The sequence below is a fragment of the Lucilia sericata genome, unplaced genomic scaffold (assembly GCF_015586225.1).
Source record: "Lucilia sericata isolate MDLA Ls3-8-SP2 unplaced genomic scaffold, ASM1558622v1 Contig000002F_arrow, whole genome shotgun sequence".
Lineage (NCBI taxonomy): Eukaryota > Metazoa > Arthropoda > Insecta > Diptera > Calliphoridae > Lucilia > Lucilia sericata.
Genome location: NW_023994043.1, coordinates 1,130,799 through 1,158,790, shown reverse-complemented (window position 1 = coordinate 1,158,790; position 27,992 = coordinate 1,130,799). Strand labels below are relative to the sequence as shown.

Here is a 27,992-nt window from a genome sequence, read left to right as displayed (position 1 = left end):
GTATGTATAAATAAAACAGTTTATTTATATTTAAATAAAATGCTTGCTATTTAACTGCTGTCATAAATATTACTAAAAATATCCGCCTTTTCATAGCGCTCCTTGGTCTTTTTCATATTTTCTAATTTCTTTTTGTCTGCCACAGTTAACGTAAGACCGGCTGTAGGGTCATCGCATCCCAGACCCTTATGACCAGAATTTGACTCAACATTAATCTAAGAGAAAAAATAGCATTAAAAAACGTAAAATTGTAGACAATTTAAAATAATACCGGTTCTAAAAGACCTCCACTCTCCTGGGTTTTACCCAAAGCTTCACCTTTATTCCAACCCAATTTAGAAAGCATTCTAAAACCTTTGTTATCACTTGAAATAGCACTGAATAATAAAAAAATCGCACGTAAGCAAATTGCTTAAAGATAAATTATTTAGATTGTTAGTACAATAAACTTACGTATCAACAGAAGCAGTTTGTGTTTTCTCTTTATCTGTACTACTGCCTACTTTTAAACGTCTAGAAGCAGCACGATCTTGGTAGCTGTTTTTGCTATTTTTAGTACTACAGCCAGCACTACTACCAGCTCCTGCATTACCACCCGTAGAGTTTTGTTTTGAATCAACAAACTCTGTAAAATAAAATCGAGAAATAAATTTTTGTAAAATATATAATTGAATTATAAATCTAAACTCACTTTCATTTTCCAATCCATATTTCTTTTGGATTTTCTTCAACTGTTCTTTGTGAGAAAGTACCACAGTTGATCCAGATGAAACATCTCGTTGCTGCGGTTCTATTAAAAGACCCGGTTCACATAAACCACAAGTACTATTGCCTTCGTGTATGTGACATAGAAGTTTAGTTTGAGCAATTTGTATGACACTGCCGTGGACCAAGTCATATGATTCGCTTTCTGTTTTAGAGGCCGACATACGAGTACCATTCAGAATGGTACCATTCCGCGAACCCAAATCGACACATTTATAAGTTGATTGTTTTGTATCATAGGTAAATTTTAAATGAAACTAAATGAACATTAGGATGTAAATTAGTTATAATGAAACGTTGATGTTAAATATTTATCAGATTATTCAGTACCTTTGAAACATTGACATCTGGTATTATCACATCGTGATTTCCCTCACGTCCTAGACTGCCACCCTTATAAGTAATCAAACTAAGATTGCCGACTTTTAGGTCATCCAAATTTGTTTCTTGTACAACGATTCGAAGGGAAGGGGGATACTTTTTGGCAATATCTGAAAGCATAGCAACAAACAATTATCAAAGTTTGAATATTTTACCAACATATTCTTTAACGCGAATTTCTTTTCTTTATCAGTAAAATAAAGTTACCTTGGAATCGTCCACTGCTTTTAAATATGGGCACTTTACGTTTTTCATCTTCGGAATCACTTTTACTATCACTGCTGCTACTCGAACTAGAAGTGGAAAGTTCACCATCTTCAAAATCCACTCTAGACTTACGTTTCTCTCGATCGGTATCTTCACTACCGGAATCATCGCCACTAGATGTGTTTGTATGTTTTTTGGAACGTTTACGTTTTTTATGTGAGGATTTCTTGTGCTTACGTTCCCTGTCTTTATCCTTGCTCTTCGATGATTTCTTTTTATATTTACGATCCTTTTCCTGCTTCTGTTGCTCTTTTTCTTCGCGCAGCCTCTTTAGTTTTTCGCGATCAGTCACAACACCAAATTCATCGAAAACAACTTCGTCAACATCATCCTCATCAATATGATCGTCCCCCTGCAACAGTAGAAAAGAAATCCGCGTTTTCATCGAACATTCTGGTCATTAACTCTTACCTAATGCATTTTTACGCATTCGGTCTATATAAAGTTTTGAAAAACGATTTAAAAGTGAATTATTTACGTAATTCTCAAACATGTTGTCATCAACGTTGCAATCCTGAAACAAAGTCAAATTAACGAGTAACAAGACAATTCAAATAAATTACATTTGGGGGATAACAATACATAAGTAGTAAAAAAGAAATCAAAATTTGCGTCATTGCAAAAACAAAACTGTGTTAATAAAAAATATGTGAAAAATTTGATTAATTATGAATTTTTATAAACAAATATGAGAATAATGCTTACAAAAGGCGACTGAATTATTTTTAGATCTTTTTATATTTTTTTATAATCTTATAAGAATCTAAATATAATTCGCTTTATGCTAATTGGAATCTTACCTTTTTCGCTGAAGCTGTAGGTTGTACTTGAACTTGTGAATGGAATTCATAACAATTCTTTTCCTGATTATAACTGTAATAACAACCAGTATTGCCATCGTAATAAAGACCATACTCCTAAATAACAAAACAATAATTAATATTTCTTAATTCAATGAAAATTATAATTTTATATTTTTCCAATTTCTTTAAATACCGCATTATAATAGTAACCAGATTTTTGATCGTAATATAGGCCAGATGTTGGTTCATAAATAAAATTGCTGATATTCTGCGCCTGTTGAGCAGCCTGTCGCATTTCGTCGACAAAACTGAATGCATCTCTAGCAGAATCTGGAAAAAATAATTAAAGGTAATTTTAGTTGAACTGTATAATTTTATTATTAAATTAATCAATTCAATTCGACTCAATTTTGAATCAAACCTAGGACAGGAGTATTCTTTAAATTATAAGGAAAATTTAAGTTGACAAAAATGGAAAACAATTGTATGTATTTGGAATTATCTTTAAAATTTTTTATGAAAAAATTAAACTTTAGTGGCTTGTTATTAAAGTGAAATTTAATGTTAAAGTAAACAAAATACATTTTCTGCAGCTCCGAAGTATGGCCTACAAGACTTCATTGAAAAATTTTTCACAATGTGATATCGAAATAAATAGTTTCAATTTCAGTTGAAATAAAATTGTTAATATATCTCTAGAATTGACAATTTAACATAAATTTAACCCTGCTCATATTATTTAATTTTTTTAATTTTGTTCTCTATTATAAAGTTTCTACTGTACATTTTGTGTTAAAGAGGTGAGTATAAATTATAAAATAATTAGTTAAACAATTAAATTAAAAATAATTTTATGATCAGCACAAATGTCTTTTTATTTTCATAAATTTTTGTAAACTATGTACATAATGTGTGAAAATCGCTCAGAAAGCCAACTGATAAGAATTTAAAAAAAAAAAAATATTTCTTTCTATCTTTTATTTTAATCAGCGAAAATAACAAAAATTTTTACTACAACAACTGAAATGAAAATAAACTATAAAAAATTGTAATAATACTGTTGTATAAAGAGATTAAGTGCGGTCTTAAAAAGATTTATTCGCCTAATGCATCTAAAGATATTTATTGTTGTTTTTTTCTACAATTTAATAACAGTATTCTTTAGTTGTCAAATTACATGTATAGGGTTTTCAAATGCTCAAACCAATTTAATTCCCGATAATCAGAAATTTTTTTTACGTTACAGGGTCCACGAACAACATTCACAAAAAAATACTGAAAATGTTTAAATACAAGATAGGAACAATTTTAATTTGAAATAAAAACTACTATTTGAGGAATTTATAAATTAAATAAGGAATAAGAGAATTTGTAAAAATGCGAGAATTAAGTACTGCAGGACTTAAAATATAAAAAATAAATCAAGACGTAAAAATTTGATATGAATAATTCTAATCTGGCATTTCTTTGTACCTATAATACACATACCTGGACACTTCGTTTTAAGTAGTTTGAGAACGATTTTTTATGAAATATACATACCGGAAATTTCATATCAAGTGATCCAACTAAAAAAAACGATTTTGACGAAATTTGCACCATTGGATAGTAGGCCAGATACAAATTTACAGCGCTATCCAGAACTGCCGGACTTAGAGGGGGTCAAAGTTGGCCATTTAAGTCATACTGGGTTATATACAAATGTGTGTAACTTTTCACATATTAGTCCTAGCAAAAATTGTCCAAAGGAGTTCAGATAGCTATTTCATTGTTTCTATCCAATAGTACTAACCTTGGTGCAAATTTAATCAAAATCGGAAGACATCGATTTTTAAATTTGGGTCACATGACACGAAATGACCCATAGACATTGACATTAACACTGTGGGAAATTTCGAAAAAGACCTATAATTTAAAACTGGTCGGTCTGATTTAAATACAAATTCACTTAAAAAGCAAGTGTTTTTAAATTTAAACCAATCCAGGGCGGATCCAAATGCGGAAAATAGGTCATATGTTTTCTTTGTTATTACGATTATCGTTCAAAAATTCTTGTTTAAGGATTCCTAATCCAATTTGGTGTGAATCGAAAATCAAAACGATTTTTTTCCTCGCTTACCAAGCAAGGAACCCTATGCATGTTCTATACCATTTATTTGAAGGTTAAATTAATGGAATGATATTTTTGCAATAAAGATAAGTTTTTTTAAAGGTTTGTATTGTTTTCTTTGAATTAGTTTTCTACCCAATATATTGTGGTATCTTTTATTACAGGTATGAGTACTGACCATTAACAATTTGTTAAAGAACATTAAACGATTACCGTTTCGAAAGAATATATTTTGTAATTTTAATGAATTTTAAAACGCATTTACAATTCTTACATAAAGAAATGATTAACAAACGTTTAAACGAAATATTAAAATATTAATATTAAATTATTATTTTTTTACCTCTTGGGTACTGTTAAAATTTTGAAAATTATGAGAAAGGACCATAAATTTAGATTCATAATTGTTGTTACTATGCAATAGTTTAATTTTGGAAGATGTTTATATTGAACATTATATTTCTACTTGCATTATTTAGTTTTAGGTGACATACAACCATTGTTCACCTTGATGCCAAAATAACGAAAAAATTCAGTTTTTGAAATTCTTAACTACCCACATACATATGTATGTACATATTTATATACGTATGTTTTGCAAATAAATAGTAATGATTAATAAATACATTTTAATTCTAAAGTCTGCAAACTAACTATAGTATTAAAATATTTGCTAACGTTTTTTTTTTTTTTTTTTGAACTTTCATTTGATAAACCTTCATTAATCAAATCACTAGTTATCGCCTGGATTATCTATAGTTGACGAAAAAAAAACAAAACAAAATTCTTAATTAAAATGTTCCCACAACAGTTATTTGCAAATAGTGATAAAGAAAAATGTTTTTACTAAATTTTATAAAAAAAGTGGGAAACATTTACGACTTTTAAATACAATAAATAGATTATGTACTCTGAGAATTATTTTCAATTTTTCGGTTCTGACGTTTAATCGATTGATAATTTATTAGAAATATGTACATACATATGTACAAACGTTAATTAAGTGATTGTTAGGTCAAATAGGTTATCATCAGATTATATTATTTCAACACTAATCTGATAGAACTTTATTAATTTTATAATAGATACGGGAATTGATTCCTAAAACTACTTTTTTTGCATGCGTATTCCTATACAATTGTATGGAATTGTTTTCCTGCTATTGAGTTAGGCTTACTGATGTAAAATGTTTTTTATGAGGTGATTTGCTAGCATCGTTTGTCATTTGCACAATTTTATAATACATACAACAATAATTTTAATCGTACATTACAAGCCACGTTAATAAATTTCGTTAATACAATAGCTTCAAAACGATTATTCATAATTAACAATAGCTCCGAAAATCAGTTTACAGTATTAACTCATTCCCAACACGGGAATTTCATAAAAATAAAATCTAGAAAGCAATGCACTAAAATGGTGGCCTCCGGTAGGTTTGTGGTTAGTGTTCTAGACTGGTAGACCGGAGGTGGTGGGTTCGATTCCCACCTGAGGCACTGGTTAAGGAGCGCACAACAGGTCCGATAGAGGCCTAGGTGTATTTCTTCGGATTTGATGTATATACATCCTCCTTTCAAACTAACTAACTAACTAACTAATGCACTAAAATATCTGAACAAACAACTTGTAATAGATCTTTGTCCTGAGTACCTAATAAAGGCCTGCACAAGACATTAATAATGGGACAAATTTGTTAAAAAAATATCGAGTGCGCCATCATAAGCAGTACCTAAATATGAGCTTAAAAGTCACCATTGAGGTTAAAAGTTTTTTACTTATACATATATTGCATATTATAGAGGATGCATATGTATATAAGCTAATAGATGTTATTAAAATTTTCATATTTGGTTAGGTTGAGTCCATTTAATTTGATCCTGTTGTGTTACCATAGTGGTCACAGGATTATAATTAGAACTAAATCACCCGGTTTAATTTAAATATAATGCTGAGGATGATCTTAAGACCTGTCCCAAAAAAACTCATCCACACCTGACAAAAAGGGAGCACCAAACTGATGTTCTCTGTTTTCAGTGAATGTAGGACAGTGACATTGTAAATCTCATCTTCTAAATAATAGCATTCTTATCTGCACTCCTTATGAGCAAACTTGACTTGAGAGCAAGGATGCAAAGTAGATCTCGAGTTCTGACATGTGGATTCACTGAATCACCTAACTTGGGATTTCGCATGTAGTTCATTTAGAACAAGTGTCTTACAATTCGTAAGAGATGCCAGTAAAGTCGCCGATTTATTTTAATACTTTTCTGATAGCTATTCTTGTAACCGTTGTCCTTAGATACATGGATAATAAAAAAAGTTGAAATTTAGCACACATAAAGACACCTAATGTCAACGCAATGTTATGTTCGAAAAATCGGTAAACAATCGAATGCCAATAAAATGACAATAAACTATTAATACATATTTCCCGGGAACAACGTAATATTACAGGATATTTTTTGCTTTCTGAGAACCTAATCTAGCCTACAATCAAAAGATTCACTTAATTTTAATCTATTTTTATATGAAATTGAATAAAGTGAATTATTTATGATTAATGTATATTTAAACCCCTTTTACACAACAAAACTTTGTATTATCAGAGTTCCATTATCTTTAATACAAAATCCAATTGCTTGTCAAAATTTATTGAACATTTATAATATAATACATACATGAAAATTGCATATCAAGAAAATTGTGTATATTGTAAAATAACAGTACATTAAAATTTAAAAAAATCTCAACTTATTTCAATACTTTTCCAATAAAAATAATACTTTGCATTAATAAAAAATTACGCAATGTAAAACCGCTCTTAATCCTTACACAATTTTTTTTTTATTTAAATATGTTTAATAAAAAAAATGTTCCATAGATAAGATCATAAAATAAATTATTACTTTTAAGTGTTACAAAACGAAATCACTAACGTTTTTACAAAGAAAGGTACGAAAATTAGATAAGCGACAAAGGTATCAACGATAAGCTTTATGTATAATAGAAATTTAAATTAACGTCTCTTTTTATCGCTCGATATTTATTTATTTTTTCTTTAATGACAAGAAATATTTGCCATTATAACGATCGATGGTTTTTCAAATCTAACGGATGTGTGTTATAGCCAGATTCTATTGTCTTATCAAAAATGTTTTCTATCACCTTTAATGGGAGAAAGAGAGTAAGTATTTACGATGAAAAAAATAGCTTGCTTTTAAAATAAAATAACACTAATAACGCTCATAAAAACAACGCAAAGTTATAAAATATAAACACAAAAAGTGTAAGAAAATACAATACAATTAGAAAATAAACTCTTATCAAAATCTACTTTGTCAAGGCATATTTCCAAATGACAGCGAATAAGTTTGCGAAAATAATTTCTACTCTTACCAATTTAGTTTTCACTGCCACCAGTAACAGTGCTCTGGCAGCGATCTTTCGTAACGAAGCGTCCCAACGGAAAAAAATAAAAATACTAATAAAAATCAATTAAGTGAAATATTAGCAAAAATCTAAAACAAGTATTTCTCATAATCCATTGCAAATTAAATTAATAATAAAGAAAGAAAAAGGGGGTGGGCGTTTCGAGAGTCAAATTTCAAATTAAACATAAAACTGCATATAACAACATATCAACCACAATGCACGACGAACGTTTAAAGGAGTTCCTTAAACCATTTGTACTTAGTGATTCTCAATTACAGGAAGTATTTAAACGTTTCTGCAACGAAATACGCAAGGGCTTGTCACAGGCCGAACACAATCAAGCGGATACAAAGTGTTATGTGACATATGTTCAGAATTTGCCCACAGGTGATGAAGTGGGTAAATATTTAGCATTAGATTTGGGTGGCACAAATTTTCGCGTTTTGCTTGTCACTTTAAAAGGACATCATGAGGCTGTTGTTGAATCAATGATTTATGCCATTCCCAAGGAAATAATGTTGGGTCCAGGAGAACAACTATTCGATCATATTGCACAGTGTTTATCCACATTTGTGAAAGAGCATAAAGTGGGCAATGAACATTTACCATTAGGTTTCACATTCTCTTTTCCGTGTGTTCAACTGGGTCTAACAAAAGCGCTTTTGGTGCGTTGGACTAAAGGATTCAAATGTTCGGGCGTAGAGCAAGAAGATGTTGGTCGCTTACTAAAGGAAGCTATTGCTCGCAGAGGAGACTGTGAGATTCATGTAATGGCAATTCTTAATGATACTACCGGCACACTAATGTCTTGTGCTCATCGTAATCCTGAATGTCGTATTGGTGTCATAGTTGGAACTGGTTGCAATGCCTGCTATGTGGAACGCGTTGAGGCTGTTGATCTGTTAGAACCAGAGTATAAAGAAACAAATAATAATGTTTTAATAAACACCGAGTGGGGTGCTTTTGGCGATAGTGGTCTTTTGGATTTCATTCGTACAGATTACGATAAAATAATTGATAAAAAATCTCTAAATGCTGGTACTCAGCTCTATGAAAAAATGATTTCCGGTAAGAGTTTATTATTTTTGTCTAAGTATGAAAGTCTGTGAAAACTTAAATTTTTCAAATGTTTCTAAATACCTTTAAAGAGAGAAAGATTATAACTCGTTAGTTGTCATAGTCTACATACATATGTTTTCCTTAAGAACAGTAAAAGATATTTATTTAACAGAGTATATCGCAGGGTTGGTAAAATTGGCAAAATTCGATGCCAAAACGAACAGTCATACAATAATTTGATGCAATTTTAAATATATTTTTCCTGAAATAATCTAAAATTATACTTTTGCCCACATCGGTAAAATGTTTATCAACATTCAGATAGAGGAAAATACAATTCTTGTTCATCAAAGCTTTGGTGAATAATAGATTGTATGAGTAGATAAGTAATATATTCACGGAACATGCCAACATATGCCTCCGTAGGTTCAGGGTGTAAATCTTTTTGGTGAATTATGGACTATCAACAACTAAATGTAAATGTAATGTAAAATGTACTTCATACTTTACTTAAACATTAATATAACAAAATTAGTTTACAGATCAATTTATATTTATGTTTTTCTCATTTCAGGCATGTATTTGGGCGATCTAGTACGTTTAATATTAATTGATGCCATTGGACAGAATTTAATATTTGTATTGTCACAAAATAAACTGGAATTTATAAAGAAATTAACCAATGAAACTGAATGTTTTGAAACCAGTATGATATCGGACATTGAAGCTGACACGTTTCCAGAATGTAAGAAGACTCGTCATATAATTAAGCAACTGTTTGGCATTGAAAGACCCTCTGTAGAGGATTGTCAAAAATTGCGTTATATATGCGAATGTGTATCACAACGTGCAGCCAATTTAGTAGCAGTGGGCATAAGTGGCTTAATAAATAGAATCAAGGAACCCAAAGTGGTTGTAGGTATTGATGGTTCTGTGTATAGATTCCATCCAAAATTTGATGCCTACATGAGATCTGCCATTAAGAAATTAATCGATCCAAAAATACAATTTGATTTAATGCTTTCTGAGGATGGTTCGGGAAGAGGGGCAGCTCTGGTAGCTGCGGTAGCTAGTCAAAATGCATAAGTTGCTATTTATGCATTAAATTAGAAATCACAAATTTATTAATTTACTTGCATATTTTAAGGAAAAATCTTTGTCTTAATAAATATAAAATTTACGTTGAAAAATAATAAATCACTTGTATATTTTAAGGAAAAATCTTTGTCGTAATAAATATAAAATTTACGTTGAAATATAACAAATTATAAACTGTAAGAAATAAATTTAATAAACATATGTATATCGAATTTGACCTTATACTCTAATTGAGAAAACAAACGCTCTTTTTTTGGACATTTTTATCTTGGAACTCCGTCACTTCATAGAATTAATATACATAGTTAGAGTGGTAAATTCGGGTATGCCGTATCCAGTTTGGTGAAATAATTATAATTATGAAAGAACAGGAGAACTTTAACTTAAACCGATTAAGTGAAATTCAAGTTTTAACTTTAAAATTATATATTATTTACTGATGTTCAGAACTCAGTTTCTTGGACATAATTCCTAAGAATTTCCAATCGTTGTTCGTGATATTACTCTTAATATATTTGGATATAATTTTGACGAAAACTTGACAATGGCAAAGATAGCGCTCCAGTGTTTCACTGTCCTCCCTACATGCTCTACATTCCAATTTTGTATAGCTGTCTCGGTAATCCTGTGAGTCCACTCAGAATACGTACCATCATCTAATGGTACCCATATGATGTAATCCTAACCTTACATCCAATACGGTTTTTAATTTTACTTTTAACCTGATATCGTCCAGACGTTTCGAGAGCCTTGGAGCACCACTTATACCCAAACCGCTGAATTCCCTGCAGAAGTTTGATATCTCACTTTTTGTCCACAGAAGAACTGAAATTCATTTTTAAGAATATAATTTATAGCATATACATATTTTTACAATAGGACCACATCTGGGAGTCATTGAAACCGTCAGGCACAATAATTGATCCTTTAGAACATTGCTCCATATGTATTTCACGCGGTCAAATAAATTGAGCCTGTTAGTTTCTCCGTCGCTTTATGCGAACCGATCTACAATCCGTGAAAGATATACAGTGTCGGACAAAACTAAAACACATTCCATTACTTGTTAGAAAAAAAAACTTAGTAAAAATTTTTTATGAATAAAATTAAATTATTTTATTTACCAAAAATTGCAATTAAATATAGTAATAATTTATCTCAAAGACATTTTAAGGTTAAATTAAAGTAAAATAAATATGTACGAGTTTGTACATATGGGCAATTCCATACGATTGTATGTCACGTTTATACGCCTTCAGAGTGTTATAGATTTTGTAAAAATAGGACTATGTACTTGAAGAATAATTTTGTCATTCTGTTCTGTATTGTTCAATTAAAGAGTACTATACTCCTATTCGGAACTTTGTTTTCTAAAATATGAATTAAAATAGGACGATATCATACGTGACCAAAAACTGAAATGTTTTTAAAGTACATGTTAATATACATATACATATTAAGATTATTGATTTCTTCGAACTTTGGTCATTAATATTATAAATTGAATATTCCTTTAGGCTCGAGTTCGAGTCCCACTTGGGGATTAAATTTTTTCCACATTGTAATGATATTTTTAATTATAAGAATTCTGAAAATTTTAATTTTTCGGACGTATTTTTTCTTTGTAATACATTATTTTTAAACAAAAATAAATAAGAGTTCTATATTCAAGAAATACCTTTTGAAGAACGAAAAAGTACCAAAAGTCTCTTTTTAATTTCATGTTTCTATGCAATAACATACACAACACACTGCTTCATTCGTAACGTATTATTCTTTCTTTTCTTTGTTTTTGTAAAGGTGGTATTAGACGACATGTAATCAAAGCTGTCTTTTTAATGTGTAAAAATTTTTAAAATTATAAATTAGTTTATTAAAAATGTAAAAATACTTACTTTTTATGTTCTTTATTCATTTTCTTGAATTTATTTTTTTTCAAAAAATTTCATTTCTAAGGAAAATAGAGCACGCTCTAAATTTTTGATGAAATGTTTAGAGGTTGTCTTGGATCAGTTATTTATGGACTGATTTTGCTGATTTTAATTTTAACAAACATACAGATAGACAGACAAACAGACGGACAGACAAAGCTTAATCGACACCACTATCTATAAGGACTCGGAATATATACACTTCATAGGGTCGGAAAATTATATTATAGAAATTACAAACGGAATGACAAACTTGTATACACCCATCTCACGAGAGTGAAGGGTTATAATCAGGGCAATGATTTATATGCAAATGCAATGTTTGTAGTCAGTAACTCAAAATAACTTTTAACTATTTTTCTTTTCGAATCAACGAATTTGCTATAAAATTGCATAGATTTGTTGTTGCATATTTTTGCATATTTTTTTATAAATGCATACATTGCATATTTTTCATTAAATTGCATATATTTTGCATATTTTTAAACTTTTCTAACACAAACTGTGTTTTGTTTTCTTTGAGTGTGTGCCAAACGACAGCAATTTACTGTTAGAGTGTGTGCCAAGAGGTAACAATTTTTTGATAGATATGATAGATATGAGGTGAATAAAATTTTACTAGCTCATAGGGCTATATAAATTTTTGACAAATGAAAAGAATAATTTGAAAATACAAAAAATTAAATATTTTATAATTTTAGTTTATAATACATTTATGATTGTAGAAATTTATTTTAATAATAAAAAATCAATAAAAGTGTTTCATTTATTAAAATAAATGCAGATTTTCTTGTGAAATTAGTGACAATTATAAAAATGTAATGTAATCAAAAAAGATATCGTTTGGCACAGCAAAATGTAAAAATGTTCCCACCATAGCAAAATTACAATCCACCATAGAACTTTGCTATCATTTGGCACACGCTCCTAAAAGTAAATTTTTGATAGATATGAGGTGAATAAAATTTTACTAGCTCATTGGGCTACATAAATTTCTGACAAATGAAAATAAAAAATTTACAAAACAAAAAATAAATAAATGAAAAACAAAAAATTAAAACTTTACAATTTCATTTTAAAAACCATTTCACATTAAAAGATTTATTTATAAACCCACCATAGGAAAATTATAATCCACCATTTTTTGAAAAACATTTCGAAAAATTGCAGTAATTTAATGTAAAAAAAAAAACTTAATGTAAAAAAACAATAGTATATACATATACTAGATATATTGATATTAATCAAAAATAATTAAAATTAATCCTTGAAAATAATCAAATTAATAACTTAATTAATTTTGATTAATTTCATTAATTTAAACTAATTCCTGATTATTTTCAGATTAATTTTAATGGTAAACAATTAATAATCACAAATTTTCTACCAGAAAATTAATTAATCATTAAGATTATTTTTGAAAAATAATTTAATTGATTATTAATCGTAATCGAAATTTTATAGCTATGATTTACAAAAATGCATATTTAAAAGCTTTGTTCCAGAACTTTTCTGGCTAAAGAGAATTAATTAATTTTCTCTTCGTACTTATAAAAAGTACGGGAACAGAAAAAAAAATTCTCTTTCAATAAATTTGTATTGAAGTTTATTCATATAAATTTCTATTAAAATTAAAATAAAATTGAAAGACTACAATCACACATACTTATTTATGAAAATAAATCAAAAATATCAAACATTTTTTGTTTTCAATGTATTTTTTTAAACAAATAATTTATTTGACAATTTTTTTTTTCTATTTGCCAGGAAAAAATTTTCTGGCTAAAACCTGCAAGTTCTGGCAAAGAGAAAATAATTTTAATTGCTTAAATTTGTTCTCTTTTACAATTTCTGGTAAAAACCTGAAAACAAAGAATAATAAGAAGTTGGACTATGACATTGTTTTACAACAATAACATTTCCTTCTCAGACGAGTTCTGTGTAAATTCAACACACTTCTGAGAACTCAATTCTCTCACAATACTTCAAAACTTTTTCGCGAAAATACCGGGATAATAGGACTTGAACGACGTTTTTTCACAAACACATAACTATTTTTTAATTTTTTACACAATTTTATCGCATTTAACAATCCGAAATATTTTTATTTTTAACAAACTAAAAAAATATTTTTTTAATTTTTTTGACAATTAATTTTTGTGTGTCGAAAATAAAATTGACAAAACAAAGTTGTATATTTTGGTATTGAAAATTAAAAAATTATTTAAAATAAACTTATTTTTTTGCAAAAAAAGAGATTTTAAGTCCGAAAAATATAATTATTAAATCAGTCTTAGTCAGGCAATTGCCGAGTAAACACGTATTTACTCTCGCGACGCGTGCAGTTGGACAAATTTTGTGTTATCGATAAGTGTTTTTAATTTATCGAGTTTTTTTTTGCCAATTCTTGGTATATTGTGTGGTAAATTTATTTCATTCGCTTTTTGGACAAATTTTTATATAAATTACTGGTTTCGGGAGTATAATGAACGGGGTTCATCCCCTAGCGAACAACCGGTTTAGGGAGCTGGCTTCCGAAACCGGATTGAACAAACGTACCAAGATAAAGAGACCTCGCTCGGAGGATTTCGTACCCTTGCCGGAACCGAATATAAATGATCAATACCGCCCACGCTACCTGGTGGCATCAACCAGACAGATTACTGAAAACACGGAGGTTTTACCTCTATCATCCTACAACGTATTTCAAGTCGAGAGGGGACTAAATTTCATCTCACGCGAACGAATGAACGTCACTGAAATGAAAAGTGGCGATCTGTTAATTAAAGTAGCTGACAACAAAATAGCAGAAAAATTTCTCAGAGCATCTTTTATTGATACTATTCCCGTTAAGATCACCTTGCACAAAACACTGAATACAATCCAGGGTCGTATATACTCCAGAAAAATAATAAACATTTCTGAGCAAGAACTAAGTGAATGTCTTAGGGATCAGAAGGTCATTGAGATCCGAAAAATAACAAGAAAGGAAAAAAACATCGATATTGCTACAGGTGCTGCTATTCTAACTTTTGATTTATATCATAGACCTGACACACTGAAACTTGGATGGGAAAGAATCGCTGTTGAGGAATATATTCCCAACCCTATGCGTTGTATGAACTGCCAAAAGCTTGGACACACAAAGAAACGATGCCGCTTAATTGAACATTGTAAGGAATGTGGTTTCCCAACACCACATGACTTATGTTCACGTAAATTCTGTATCAACTGCCAAACAGAGGATCACACCTCTTACGATCAGAACTGCCCAACTTTTTGGAAACATAAGTCAGTGAACTACTTGCGTATAACCAGAAAATGCAGTATTCGAGAAGCCTGGCAAATTTATAACGAAAACCCCAATATCAACACACTCAAACCTATTCCCCCAAAGACTTCAAAGAAGATCACATATGCACAAGTTTTAAATGGCAAATCTACGGAAAACGCAACTTTCAAAGATCAACATACACCTGTTCAGGACAAAAAACAGCTAGTCATAGTACAAGACAAAATCACAACAAAACAATCAACGGCTCAACTAGAGGACAAAACCAAACAAGTATCAACTGTAAACAAAACGACAAACGAAAAAAAAGAAAATAACTCAACACAACAACAAGAAAACAACAACATAACACCAGAAGAGAACTCAACTCAACAACCAGAAAACAACAACATAACACCGGCAAACTCAACTACTATTCCTTCTCAAATATTTCAACAAGAAACTCAATCGCAAACGCTCGACCACACATCTTTAAATTTTTCACACACCTCTGAGACAAATAACTCAAATATTAGTAACGACAATTTACAATTTGGGTCACATGTTAGTGATGACATTTTTGACGATTATACGACAGATGATATGGAAATTAGTAATATGCCAATCGATGAGAACATTACTGAGGAGATGGTTATAAGAGATATAAATGAGGGCTTGGGTTTAAACACCCCACCAAGATCAAATAAGGATAATTCTGGTAATGAAACAACTCCGTGTTCACAATTATATAAGAAATTCCCCCAGTTGAATACCATCATAACACCGAACACTTTGAGGAAAACATTACCTTCAAAGGTAAAGAATAAATAATTTTTCATGAATAATGGCTTTAGCATAAATCTTCTCCAATGGAATATTCAAGGGTATATAAATAACAAATATGCTTTGGAAAGACTAGTTGCTATATATAAACCGAATATTATTGCACTTCAGGAAACTCATATTATTGATAAAACTTTACACTTACTACACCTTCCTGGATATAAGATTTTTCATCATAACAAGGAATATACTTACGCAAAATCTGGTATTGCTCTATTTATTAAGAATGGTATAAATGTAGTAGAGCACTCTACATCAACTGATGATTTGTTGTTCCAATCGGTAATTATTAGCTGTGGTTTAAAATTGCAGATTATAAATATTTATAAGGAGCATACTTCAAGATTGACTACTTCCTCTATAAATGACATACGTTTTACTGCAAACATTCACCACTTACTACTAGGCGATTTCAACGCACAGAATATTTTATGGGGTTCAAATACCAATTCTCCTGACGGGAGAATGTGGGAGACCTTCGCCGATGATAATGGGTTGATAGTCTTAAATGATGGTGCACCAACTTTGCTGAACACCAGAAATACTCTCACTGCTGTGGATGTCTCCATGTGTAGTGCTGATTTTGCCCCTGGATTATCTTGGTCTTGTCTATCATTGCCAGAAGCTGGTGACCATTTTCCGATCAGAATTTCCAACAATATCAACACAGTAAGAAGAAAATTCTCTCCCCGTTTCCTTGATGGAAACGCGGACTGGCCACTTTTTAACACCAAAGCAACTCAGATAACTGAACAGTCTGTAAGATCGGATAATATTAATAAGGAAGCTTCACAGATCAAACGAATATTAAGAAAAGCAGCGAATGAGGCAATTCCCCTCAGCCGTAAACCGCCAAACAAGAATAACCCCGTTTGGTTTAACTCTAAAATTTCAAAACTAATACGTTTGAGGCAGCAAGCTTGGAAACTATTCAAAAGACATCGTAATAAAGATAATTGCTTGGAATACAAAAGGTCATGTGCAATGGTCAAAAAGGAGAGTAAAAATGCGAAAAGGCTTACATGGGAACATTTTCTCAATTCTCTGAACCCTGTAATGGATATTCGTTTTCTATGGAAAAAGGTAAATAATTTAAGATCTGATGGTACTTATAACTTTCCCACCATATGTGTTGACGATGATAATATTACTCACCCGGAGATGATTGCTGAGAAATTTGCTCAGTATTGGTGTTCGCTCAGTTCAGATCAAGTTTTCGACCCTGATATTGTTGATAGGAAGATGAATCTCGATATTGATGTATTACAACAATCCAGTGACCGCTACGCGATTATGATACGAGCGATTGATATTTCTGAACTGAATCATGTCTTGAGGACTTTAAAGGGATCATCACCTGCCCGTGACAAAATTACTTATTCCATGGTTAAAAACGCACCAGATAATCTGAAACAACGCCTTTGTGATCTGTACAACAACATTTTGATCAGCAGTGTGTATCCGCATGATTGGAAAACAGCCATTCTATCACCAATCCCAAAACCAGGCAAGAACCCCAACCAACTGGAAGGCTATCGACCCATCTCTCTACTACCGGTACTCTCTAAGATTTTTGAGAAAATTATGTCTAAACGTTTTTGGAATTTTGCACGTGAGAATATATCTACAACACAACACGCTTTCATACCCAGACACGGTGTGCATACCTTATGTCATAATCTAGAGGAAACTTTACGTGGCAACCTCAAAAATGGCAAACATAGTTTAGTACTCTCAGAGGACATTGAGAAGGCTTTTGACCGCGTAGTGTCAACTTACATTATACTCGAACTGAATGAATGGGGCATGCCTAGGGAAATTTTAAGGCTTATAAAATCTTTTCTTCAAAACCGCAAAGTAGCGGTCAGAGTAGATGGTTTTTTCTCTACAACGCGGCCTTTGGATAACGGGGTTCCTCAGGGATCTCCACTATCTGTAGTCCTTTTCACAATTTATGCCAACTCATTATCGAAGGCCATTTAAAATCTACCTGGAATTGACCACGTTGGGATATATGCTGATAATATTTTTGCTATTGTATCTGGTGAATCCGAAACGGTCCGGCAAAACTTGGAAATGTTGGATCGGGAAATTCAAAACTGGGCAAAGAGTAGGGGAGCTATTATCCCCATTGAAAAAACTGAGATTCTCCATGTATGTAGAAAGCGATACTGCGTTTCAAATGAAATCTATATAATTAATAGGCAAGACGATTTCTTGTGACCCCTTTTACTCTTACAGGATACATCTGATCTTGGCAAAAATTATATCATTTTAAAGGTATTTGTTCGCAGATGTGCACAATATATATATTAATGAGATCGGTTCAGAATTTTAGGAGCTATAAGAGTTTAAAGTTGTTACTAATACATAGAAACAATAGTCACACGTACGTATTCTTGAAATTAAAAACAAACAAAGCAAGAAACAAAACAAAAAAAGAGAGGAGAGTGCAGAAACGTTTAACTTCTCTGTTGCTGTTTGATTTTTGTATTTTGCATGATATTTGTTTTTGTTGTTGTTTTTAATAAGGCTTAGGCAATGCGAAAATAGGATTTTATTGTTTTATATTTTTGTGTAAAGTGCTAAATTGTGAATGAGATAATGATCTATTTTGTTATAATATCGTTACGATTGTTACCAAATCGAAAGGAATATTTTTATAAGAAGTAGGACTTCAGTTTTATATTCAGAGTTTTCGATTAGAAGTTTTTCGTTATTTAAACTTTTCAAAATAGTTAAATTGAAGGACATTCCCGAGGAAACAACGAACTGGGAATATAAAAACATGCGTAAATAATGCTTGGGGACACCTAAAGAAATGCCAAACAATGTACTGATATTGGTGTTTGAACTGGAAAATTATTGGTAGGACATCAGTACCGGAATTCAGTAATTTTTTTTTTTTAATATCTAAAAGTAATGACAAATATCAGTTACATTAACGAATTTCCCTAACTTTTTAACAACCGCAGAATATTTTAAAGACAAATGTCGGAAAAATATAAGAATGTCAAGAGTTATGTATTGAAATATTTTTAAAATATAAAATTATTAACGTGAACTTTTAATTTATTTTTTATTTTTTCGATTATGTTTAACGAAAAAAATCGGTGAAATGAAGTTCAGAATACATACCACATAACAACAAAATGTTGTAGTTAAAAAAATACTGAATTGCGGTACATAATTATTAGTTTTGATTGATTTGGAAGATTTAAATTATGGATTAACGAATTGATTCAGTGTCAGTAAGAAATAAAAATAGCCTGTAAAAAATATAAGTAAAGTTTAGTTGGTTATGCCGGTATATGATACACCGCAATAAATGGATATGTATATCGCTTATATGCAGGTTTAGCACAGCGAGGACTTGGTGATATTCTTCTTTTTTTGGGCTATTCTAACCAATTAGGAAATAGTAGTGTAAAGTGAAAACTGTAAGTTGAATATGTGATGGTTATTTGTTATATAAAAATAGATACAAGTTGAAACTGCTAAATATAAATCATGTCTTTTGGGATGAAGAGTGTTTAACCGTACTTAGCAATTTATCGTTTATTATTCATTTACTTGCTATTAAACTTGCATATATTAACAAAAGACTGAAATTTATAGTTTATTAATGTTTTCTTTCAAAAAGTACTAAAAACAGTACTTGAGAAATGAAGGTCTTATTATGCATATACAAAATCAGTGTGTAATTGGAAGCCAATGCATATCCTTATGCGTTTCTATATGAAGGCTAATAAAAGGCCCATTAGAAGGCCTCATAGAATATCTACTATTAAATTCTATTAGAAGACATTAAAATTGAATAAATGTATGTCTGCTGAAGTCTTTGTCGAGTGTTATAAGGGAAAATTTATAAAGCATATACCTGTTGGATGGACTACTAATGACATCCAAATAAAATTTATTTATAATTAGATAAGACATTATTTATTTTAAATATTTTTACTGTTTTCACAAATTATTTAGAACATTTCAACTCTGTATTTTGAACAGCTAACATTTCTTTACTGGTGTGTACACTGTACAGTAGAGTACTCCAGCATTGTGAACGATGCGTAAATATGTAGGGGATAATAAATCGATAGAAGAAATGTTCGTTATTTTTTATTATTTTTAAAATAGTTGAAATACTTTTGTAAAACAAGTTGTATAACTAATTTTGACAATTGAGGTTTTAAACTTCTGATGGAAGTTTTACTAAAACCCATCACATTTTCTAAAAGAAAACATTATTCAAAGCAAATTATACACTTTGATAATATCAATAAAGTTAATTTTTTACCACAGATTTGAACTACAAAAATAGGGTTTTATTTTAGCTAATTATTGAATTTTTCCAGCATTGGTTCTGGTCGAATTTCGACCGCTGGGCGAACTCTAGTACACTTAAATGGATGTGACCTGCATATATCTGATCAAATGCGAATATTGGGTATATACTTTACTAAGAACATGCTATGGAATACTCACGTAAATTTTCTGAAGACCAAATTGAGTAAGGTGAACAACTTACTAAAACTTATTTGCTCCCGTAATAAGGGGCCCCATATGGAAACTTCGTTGAATATATGTAGATCTTTGACCACAGGAGTACTTTTGCATGGGATAACAATTTATGGATGGACTTCAAAGAGGAATATTTCTAAAATCAACACCCAACTTAACACCTGTTTTAGAACTGCATCTGGCTTACTAAGACCTACACCTATTCAGTCACTAAGAAATGAGGCAAAATTTTTAGATTTCCAAGCTCTTTTAGAAAAAAGCTCCGTTGGAATTGCTGCAAGGGGTATAACTATAAAATCCGATGGACTTCATGAACTTTTTTGGAGGTATATTGAAAGTCCCACTAATTCGCCACCATGCTCTATTGGGAACGTGTTATCCCTATTGGAAAGAAATGAAGTTTCTATACCACAGAGACCAATCATCACGAATAACACTGGCGTTTATATTAACATTGATGACAGTCTCAGTGTATATAATAAGGACTCCATGAATCCAATGTGTTTCAGGAAAATGTTGGCGGAGAAAATTTCGGTATACGCTCCTGAAACTGTACTTTTTACGGATGGTTCTTATATGAATGGTAAAACATCCTATGCAATTGTAAGACAAATTTCATCATCTCAGTTTGACGTCATTCGCCGGGAACGTTTACCTGATTTCACTGGTATTTTTACAGCTGAAATGGCGGCAATCAAAAGTGCTATAGAATACTCCATTGAACTTGCGAAGGAAACTTTGATTTGCACAGATAGTCTTAGTGCCACTAGAGCACTCTTGAGTAATCATAATAAGTCTTTTGAAAATGTACTATGTCATGGCGGAAACTGCAACATTACTCTTATTTGGATACCTTCACACATTGGTATTCAAGGGAATGAATGCGCAGATATTGCTGCCAAGGAGACTATAAACCTACCTAGTATAACTGAAATACCATGCTTTCCCAAAGTTTTATCGAATCCCTGTAACGCAATCCGTGGCCAACGCTTTAACAGACCCAAATACAACATTCATTTAACCAGAAGCCAGTGTATTTTACTGGCACGTATGAGAGTTGGAAAGGCTGTATATAACACAAGGTTTTATTATGAGAAAACTGATCCACCAAAATGCTTCTCTTGTGATGTAGACCTTTCTATTCCCCACTTGCTAGTGGATTGCCCTATTTCGAGAATTGATAAATCATTGGAAGAGATTCTTGATTGTTCCCTGAGTGAGAACATACCCGATATCCTAGGAAGCCTGAAGAAACACAAGATCCATGAGATTTAAGGCCATATTTATGAAAATTTTTTTATCTATTCACACTCACATGTTTAAAAAGAAACTAAATTTTTAGACTATTACTTGCTTTTGTTATTTTTTGTAAATTATTATTTTTTTTTTTTTGACATTCTGTTAATTTTTCTTTTTTTTTCTCTTTTTTCAATTGTAAATTTTTATTTTATTTAAATTTTTTCTCTTGGATTATTTTTTGATTTTGTGAGCGCATATGGTCTAGTTACCCGGCGCCTTGTAAATATATTTTATAAATTTATTTTGTAAGATATAGAATGAATAAATAAATAAAATAAATAATTATTAAATGTTTCCTGATTAGATGTGGGCAAAATAAATTAAAAAATCTGCGAATGTAGAAATTTAAATGTTATTTATTTTTCCTAAAATTTTTATGTACGATTTTATACAAGTATGTATGTTTGGAAAGTGTGGTGAAAGTGGTTGGAGCTCCAATACTAATTCAAAAATTCTACCAATACATACTTAGAGTTAGGTACCGAATGACAACTCCTTTACGTACCAACTGACAAGCCCCAATTTCTTTATATTCTTTGCCTGAAAACATAGAAAAATAAATAGAACTGAAACTGAGAATAAGAAATATTACTCTCTCACATGTACAGGTTCTGTGTCATAGAAAAGGTATACATAGAACTGAAACTGAGTATGACAAAACCTAAGTCTGCTGTCAAAAACCTAAGTCGTGAGAATGTATTAGTTGAAAAATATGTAACCCAACAAACACAAACTCTTTCGTTTAAAAAGTTTTTATATTTTTGTTTGATATTATATTTCGATATTTTATGAAATAATGGTTTGAATTAGCCATTTTTATTCAATATCAGTTGACCAATGTAAGAAAGATCTTCATTAAAAATAATTTTTAATTTTAAATAAACTCTTTGTGGTTGCTGGGTTGAGTCAATATTGACACTTGAAAATAATATTAAAAAATAAAAACGATTGAAAAATTTGTTTTTTTTTCTGAAAATGTTTTCAATAATTTTATGGGAAAACATAACTTTTAGCAGTGTTTATTGCAGCAGCAGGGGCTATTTTGCCAAAGGAATTGTGCTAATGCTAAAATTAACGCTTGATATGAACGATTATTGTTAATTTCAAAGCAGCCCAAATGCAGTCAAAATACACCCTACACCACACTAATGGGAACGGTATTTTGTTTACGTCTTAAAGTTTGTAACACCTGCGTCGATGTAATGATGTAATCCGCCCATAAATTAGCCTATTGAACTTTTTTGTAAGCGGTACATGCTATACAAGAATAGAGTATTTATAAAATTCGACTCAACAAATTTTATATATACGAAATTTTGACTATATATTGTTATAATGAGTAGTACATTCATTAATTAAGCAAACATCAATCTCTTGAATATAACTTCTACATTAAAAAATACTAAATAACTTATTGCTACTTACTCGCAATGTGGTAGGGTATGGTGTATTCGGATACATTTTGTACTTTCATATTTTTGTTATTTTATGTAAACAAAAATAAAAATACTCATACAATTGTATTAAATTCACACAGAACCTGTACATGTGAGAGAGTAATATTTCTTATTCTCAGTTTCAGTTCTATTTATTTTTCTATGTTCTGTGTGAATTTAATACAATTGTATTAGTATTTTTATTTTTGTTTACATAAAACAGTGATGCCCATACACACACTGTTACACATTCATTTGTATTGGTAAAGCAGCAGAGAACAAAATGTAACCCAAAATAAAACTGCACTAATAAAATGACTGCATACTAAAAAGTATATTCTAACTGTCAAATTGATATTATGGATTTTGACAGACAGCGTACATTAAAGTTCATATATAAAAAACTATCAGCTGTGCTCTCTCATTCACCTACATAAATTCGGCTTTCTCAAAATTTTGTTGTTGTATTTCTGTGTGGATTTTAAAAAAGTTGCGTACAGACCTTACTTCGACAAATGCTGATCACCAACTGAGTTGATTTTGTTTTGCAAGTTGAGAGATAATCAACTATCACATGCTCAAATAAGAAAATACACAAGTAAGCTTATAGTGTAGGTGAGTCAACGCAACGTCAGCAGAATATTCTTGCCCTATCTCGCGTGATAGGGAATAGTGATTTTGGGCACCATTGACATAAAATAACAAAAATATGAAAGTACAAAATGTATCCGAATACATCATTCCCTACCACATTGCTAGTAAGTAGCAATAAGTTATTTAGTATTTTTTAATGTAGAAGTTATATTCATTATAACAATATATAGTCAAAATTTCTTATATATAAAATTTGTTGAGTCGAATTTTATAAATACCCTATTCTTGTATAGCATGTACCGCTTACAAAAAAGTTCAATAGGCTAATTTATGGACGGATTACATCATTACATCGACGCAGGTGTAACAAATTTTAAGACATAAACAAAATGCCGTTCCCATTAGTGTGGTGTAGGGTGTATTTTGACTGCATTTGGGCTGCTTTGAAATTAACAATAATCGTTCATATCAAGCGTTAATTTTAGCATTAGCACAATTCCTTTGGCAAAATAGCCCCTGCTGCTGCAATAAACACTGCTAAAAGTTATGTTTTTCCTATAAAATTATTGAAAACATTTTCAGAAAAAAACTAATTTTTCAATCGTTTTTATTTTTTTAATATAATTTTCAAGTGTCAATATTGACTTAACCCAGCAAACACAAAGAGTTTATTTAAAATTAAGAATAATTTTTAATGACGATCTTTCTTACATTGGTCAACTGATATTGAATAAAAATGGCAATTCAAAACATTATTTCATAAAATATCGAAATATAATATCAAACAAAAATATAAAAACTTTTTAAACGAAAGAGTTTGTGTTTGTTGGGTTACATATTTTTCAACTAATACATTCTCACGACTTAGGTTTTTGACAGCAGACTTAGGTTTTGTCATACTCAGTTTCAGTTCTATGTATACCTTTTCTATGCCTGAAAACTTGACAAGTAAAGGAACAAAACTTATATGTATGTATCTATTTTTTTGTTATTTGCTTCCATAGTTTACTCATTTATTTTAAATTTTAGTTTCCTACATAAACAGTAGTAATGCCCTGACCTGATAGTAGCATGTTATCATAATACATGAACAAATCCTCAAAAAATTTGAGAAATATTTTGGTTACTTTGAAAATAAGTAATTTTCTGAGGGGGACAAAGAGATCTTAGTTCCAATAAAACTTATTTTTCTTGGATTTTAAGCCTGTTATTGGGATTATTATTTTTTGAGAAAGATTTTAGTTCCGATCGAAATGTTTATGTCGAATTTTGTAGCTTTACTGTCAGTAAGATGCAAGTTATGAGCGTTAAAGTAATTTTATGATGGGATCTTTATATGGGGGTAGGGTCAATTATTAGGGCAATTTGACAAAAACATTTTGATTTCAATAAATATTTAAGTAAAAGCGCGGTAATGGGTTGTACTTACATAACCACTTACTTTTCAATGACTACTACTACATCTTTGTAAACAACTTCTTTGTAAGAAAAATTGCAAGTATATCTTTAACGCCCTATTTGTAAGGGAGCGTGGAAGTAGTAGTAATTCAAAAGATTGTACTTTTTTCAATTTATTGAATCTAGCTGTACACATGTTATATTATATTAACTTTGTTCCAGAACTTTTCTGGCTAAAGAGAATTAATGAATTTTCTCTTCGTACTTATAAAAAGTACGGGAACAGAAAAAACAAAATTTCTCTTTCAATAAATTTGTATTGAAGTTTTTTCATATAAATTTCTATTGAAATTAAAATAAAATTGAAAGACTACAATCACACATACTTATTTATGAAAATAAATCAAAAATATCAAACATTTTTTGTTTTCAATGTATTTTTTTAAACAAATAATTTATTTGACAATTTGTTTTCTATTTGCCAGGAAAAAATGTTCTGGCTAAAACCTGCAAGTTCTGGCAAAGAGAAAATAATAGTTGTGTTTTGTTGCTATCAATGAGTGTTAACGCTTAAAGTTAGCAACAAAACGAACATTACCTGACTTGGCATCACTCCACAGAAGAAATCTGCTAAATTTTGAAATTATTTACAATTTCTTGAAAAGGTTTTTTTATTTGGTAATTTTCTTTGATTTAAATTTTATTTTAAAATATTTTTTTATTGTTTGACATAAACACATTAATATTTGTATTTTTGAATTGGTAGCACTTTTATCAACGTTAAAATTAACTTGTATAATTTTACACGTTAACTCCTAACGTTTATAAATTTTAAATTTATATGAAATTGCCTTTAAACGTTAGCAACAAAACACAACTAATATTAATTGCTCAAATTTGTTCTCTTTTACGATTTCTGGTAAAAACCTGCAAACTTGACAAGTAAAGGAACAAAGCTAAAATCCATCTCTGAAAATATGATATTAAATTTTACAGAGTTTTATAATGGCGTTTGTGCTGATAATTGCAACGTCTAAAAATATTGATCCTATACCCACCTTAAAGTTCGGCAGAGAATAACTTTCTGAGTCTGTCCATCTGTTTTTAAATATAAACTGATAATTTGACGGTGATGGGTGAAATATGGACCGATCCACATAAAATGTTGGTGTGGGATTTATGTTCACATAAAACTTATTTAAAAACTATCATAATACTAGTGCTTATAAGTATGGTATGGACGTTTAAGTGTTTTTCTAAAATTAAACTTTGGAATTAGGGTCTGTCGATTTTTGAAGAGATAGTATTATAATTACCAGAATTATGAGCAAAAAAGCGATATTTACGCGTCCGTTTGTATGGCGGCTAGTACCGATTTCAAAAATGTTTAACAGCATTAGTCGTTGGAACAACAACAGATCATAAACCAAATTTTGTTACACTAACTTCAAAAAGCAAGCTTTAAGGGTTTTATTTTTACTGTTTCGGTTTACCTTTTCATGGAATTGCCCATATGTACATATGTAGCTATGTAAGTTATTTATGATTGTTCGCCTGGAAGTGAACATTTTTGCAAAAAATGGCTCTAAAAAAGTAATTTGTGCGATTAAAAGAAATAAAATATGGATTTTTTAATAAAAGTAATTCAATGACACAAATTGCTCGTTGCGGAGGTTGTCCCCATAAAAACCATCAAACAGTAAGGCCAGTGTATAATTCGGATATTAAAAATGGTTCTTTTGTATTAACAAGAACCATGTTTGTATTTACGTCCAGAACTATCCAGATGATCTGTTACTTAAAGTCATATTGAAGTAAAAACCCCAATTTATTTTCTCTAAAATTCACACTGGCTTGTTTTTACAATCAATAAATTTTATAAATTGAACATTTTTCTGATTAATAGAAGTTTTCGATATTCGTTGTTGATACAATATTAGGAAAATAAAAAGTAGTGGACATTTGGCACATACAAGAGTTATATATACAAATATGTAGTGTTTGTACATAAGGATTTTTTTCGAATATTATCAGGAAATTGAAATAACTTACCGCTTTCATCTTCTTTCGACTCATTATCCTTATTTATGACTACCGGTAAACCTTTCGATTTATCCTCAGAAGCAGCAGTATTTTCTCTTTGTGCATCAGGTGAAAAATGGTCGTCTTTACGAGATCCCTTTAATCTGTCGATTTCCTTAGTCTAAATTCAAAAATGTACATAAATAAATAACTTGTATCTGAATAATAACCTTACTAATTAATCTCACCAATTTATTGATTTTATTTTTGTACTTTTTTAACTTTTTGTCTTGTTTTTTCACCAGGGCATGAAGATCGTCTATGTACTCATAGAGATTTTCAGTCTGCATTTCTTTTACTTCTTGAATGTTTTTAATATTAAGTTTCATTGCCTTGGATGGTTTATTTTCATCTCTATCAGTATTTTCAGTCTCACTACTAGACATTATTTCTGCCTTTCAATTACAATTTGTTTTTTAATAGAAAGATTGTGGTATTTTAAGATAATTTGCAGCAAAAACTTCGTTCACAAAACAAAACAAAAGAAATAGTTGTCAAATAGTTCAGAGTTACCAAGACTTCTTACATTTTTTTTTTAATTTACACAACTTTTCATTTTAAGCTATAAGATTTAGAAATCTGGCTACGCTCCTCCAAAGAGTTTCTGTTTTCTATAAAAATATACAGTGGTGGTAAGAATAATATAAACAAGAATGATTATTATATAATTTAACGACAAATGTTACTTCTTATTAAGAG

At 30.3% G+C, this 27,992-nt stretch overlaps 2 protein-coding genes across 4 annotated transcripts; one reads left to right on the top strand and one right to left on the bottom strand.

Moving 5' to 3' along the window:
• Position 1: 1 nt before the first annotated feature.
• Positions 2–27,792, bottom strand: LOC119616173 (angiogenic factor with G patch and FHA domains 1). 3 transcript variants are annotated; one of them, XM_037972495.1, is made up of 11 exons: positions 27,482–27,792; positions 27,264–27,414; positions 2,410–2,546; positions 2,214–2,330; positions 1,892–1,927; positions 1,354–1,765; positions 1,096–1,256; positions 692–1,022; positions 454–625; positions 272–377; positions 2–215 (listed from the first exon to the last, which is right to left on the bottom strand). In XM_037972495.1, exons 1-11 carry the CDS (start codon positions 27,677–27,679, stop codon positions 51–53), a joined length of 1,986 nt encoding a protein of 661 aa, XP_037828423.1. In that variant the 5' UTR covers positions 27,680–27,792; the 3' UTR covers positions 2–50. The 3 variants fall into 3 exon arrangements, with proteins under 3 accessions (XP_037828423.1, XP_037828441.1, XP_037828432.1); XM_037972513.1 differs by lacking the exon at positions 1,354–1,765 and having other exon boundaries at positions 1,825–1,927; XM_037972504.1 differs by lacking the exon at positions 1,892–1,927 and having other exon boundaries at positions 27,482–27,791.
• Positions 7,720–10,017, top strand: LOC119616186 (hexokinase type 2). The gene is made up of 2 exons (XM_037972525.1): positions 7,720–8,829; positions 9,395–10,017. Exons 1-2 carry the CDS (start codon positions 7,977–7,979, stop codon positions 9,904–9,906), a joined length of 1,365 nt encoding a protein of 454 aa, XP_037828453.1. The 5' UTR covers positions 7,720–7,976; the 3' UTR covers positions 9,907–10,017.
• Positions 27,793–27,992: the final 200 nt, after the last annotated feature.

Coding starts and splice junctions, on each gene's coding strand:
- LOC119616186 (XM_037972525.1), top strand. CDS start 7,977: ATGCACGACGAACGTTTAAAGGAGTTCCTTAAACCATTTGTACTTAGT. Junction 8,830..9,394: donor CTATGAAAAAATGATTTCCG/GTAAGAGTTTAT, acceptor TTCTCATTTCAG/GCATGTATTTGGGCGATCTA.
- LOC119616173 (XM_037972495.1), bottom strand. CDS start 27,679: ATGTCTAGTAGTGAGACTGAAAATACTGATAGAGATGAAAATAAACCA. Junction 2,547..27,263: donor GTCGAAAGAAGATGAAAGCG/GTAAGTTATTTC, acceptor TATTTTTTCCAG/ATTCTGCTAGAGATGCATTC. Junction 1,928..2,213: donor CTACAGCTTCAGCGAAAAAG/GTAAGATTCCAA, acceptor ACTTTGTTTCAG/GATTGCAACGTTGATGACAA.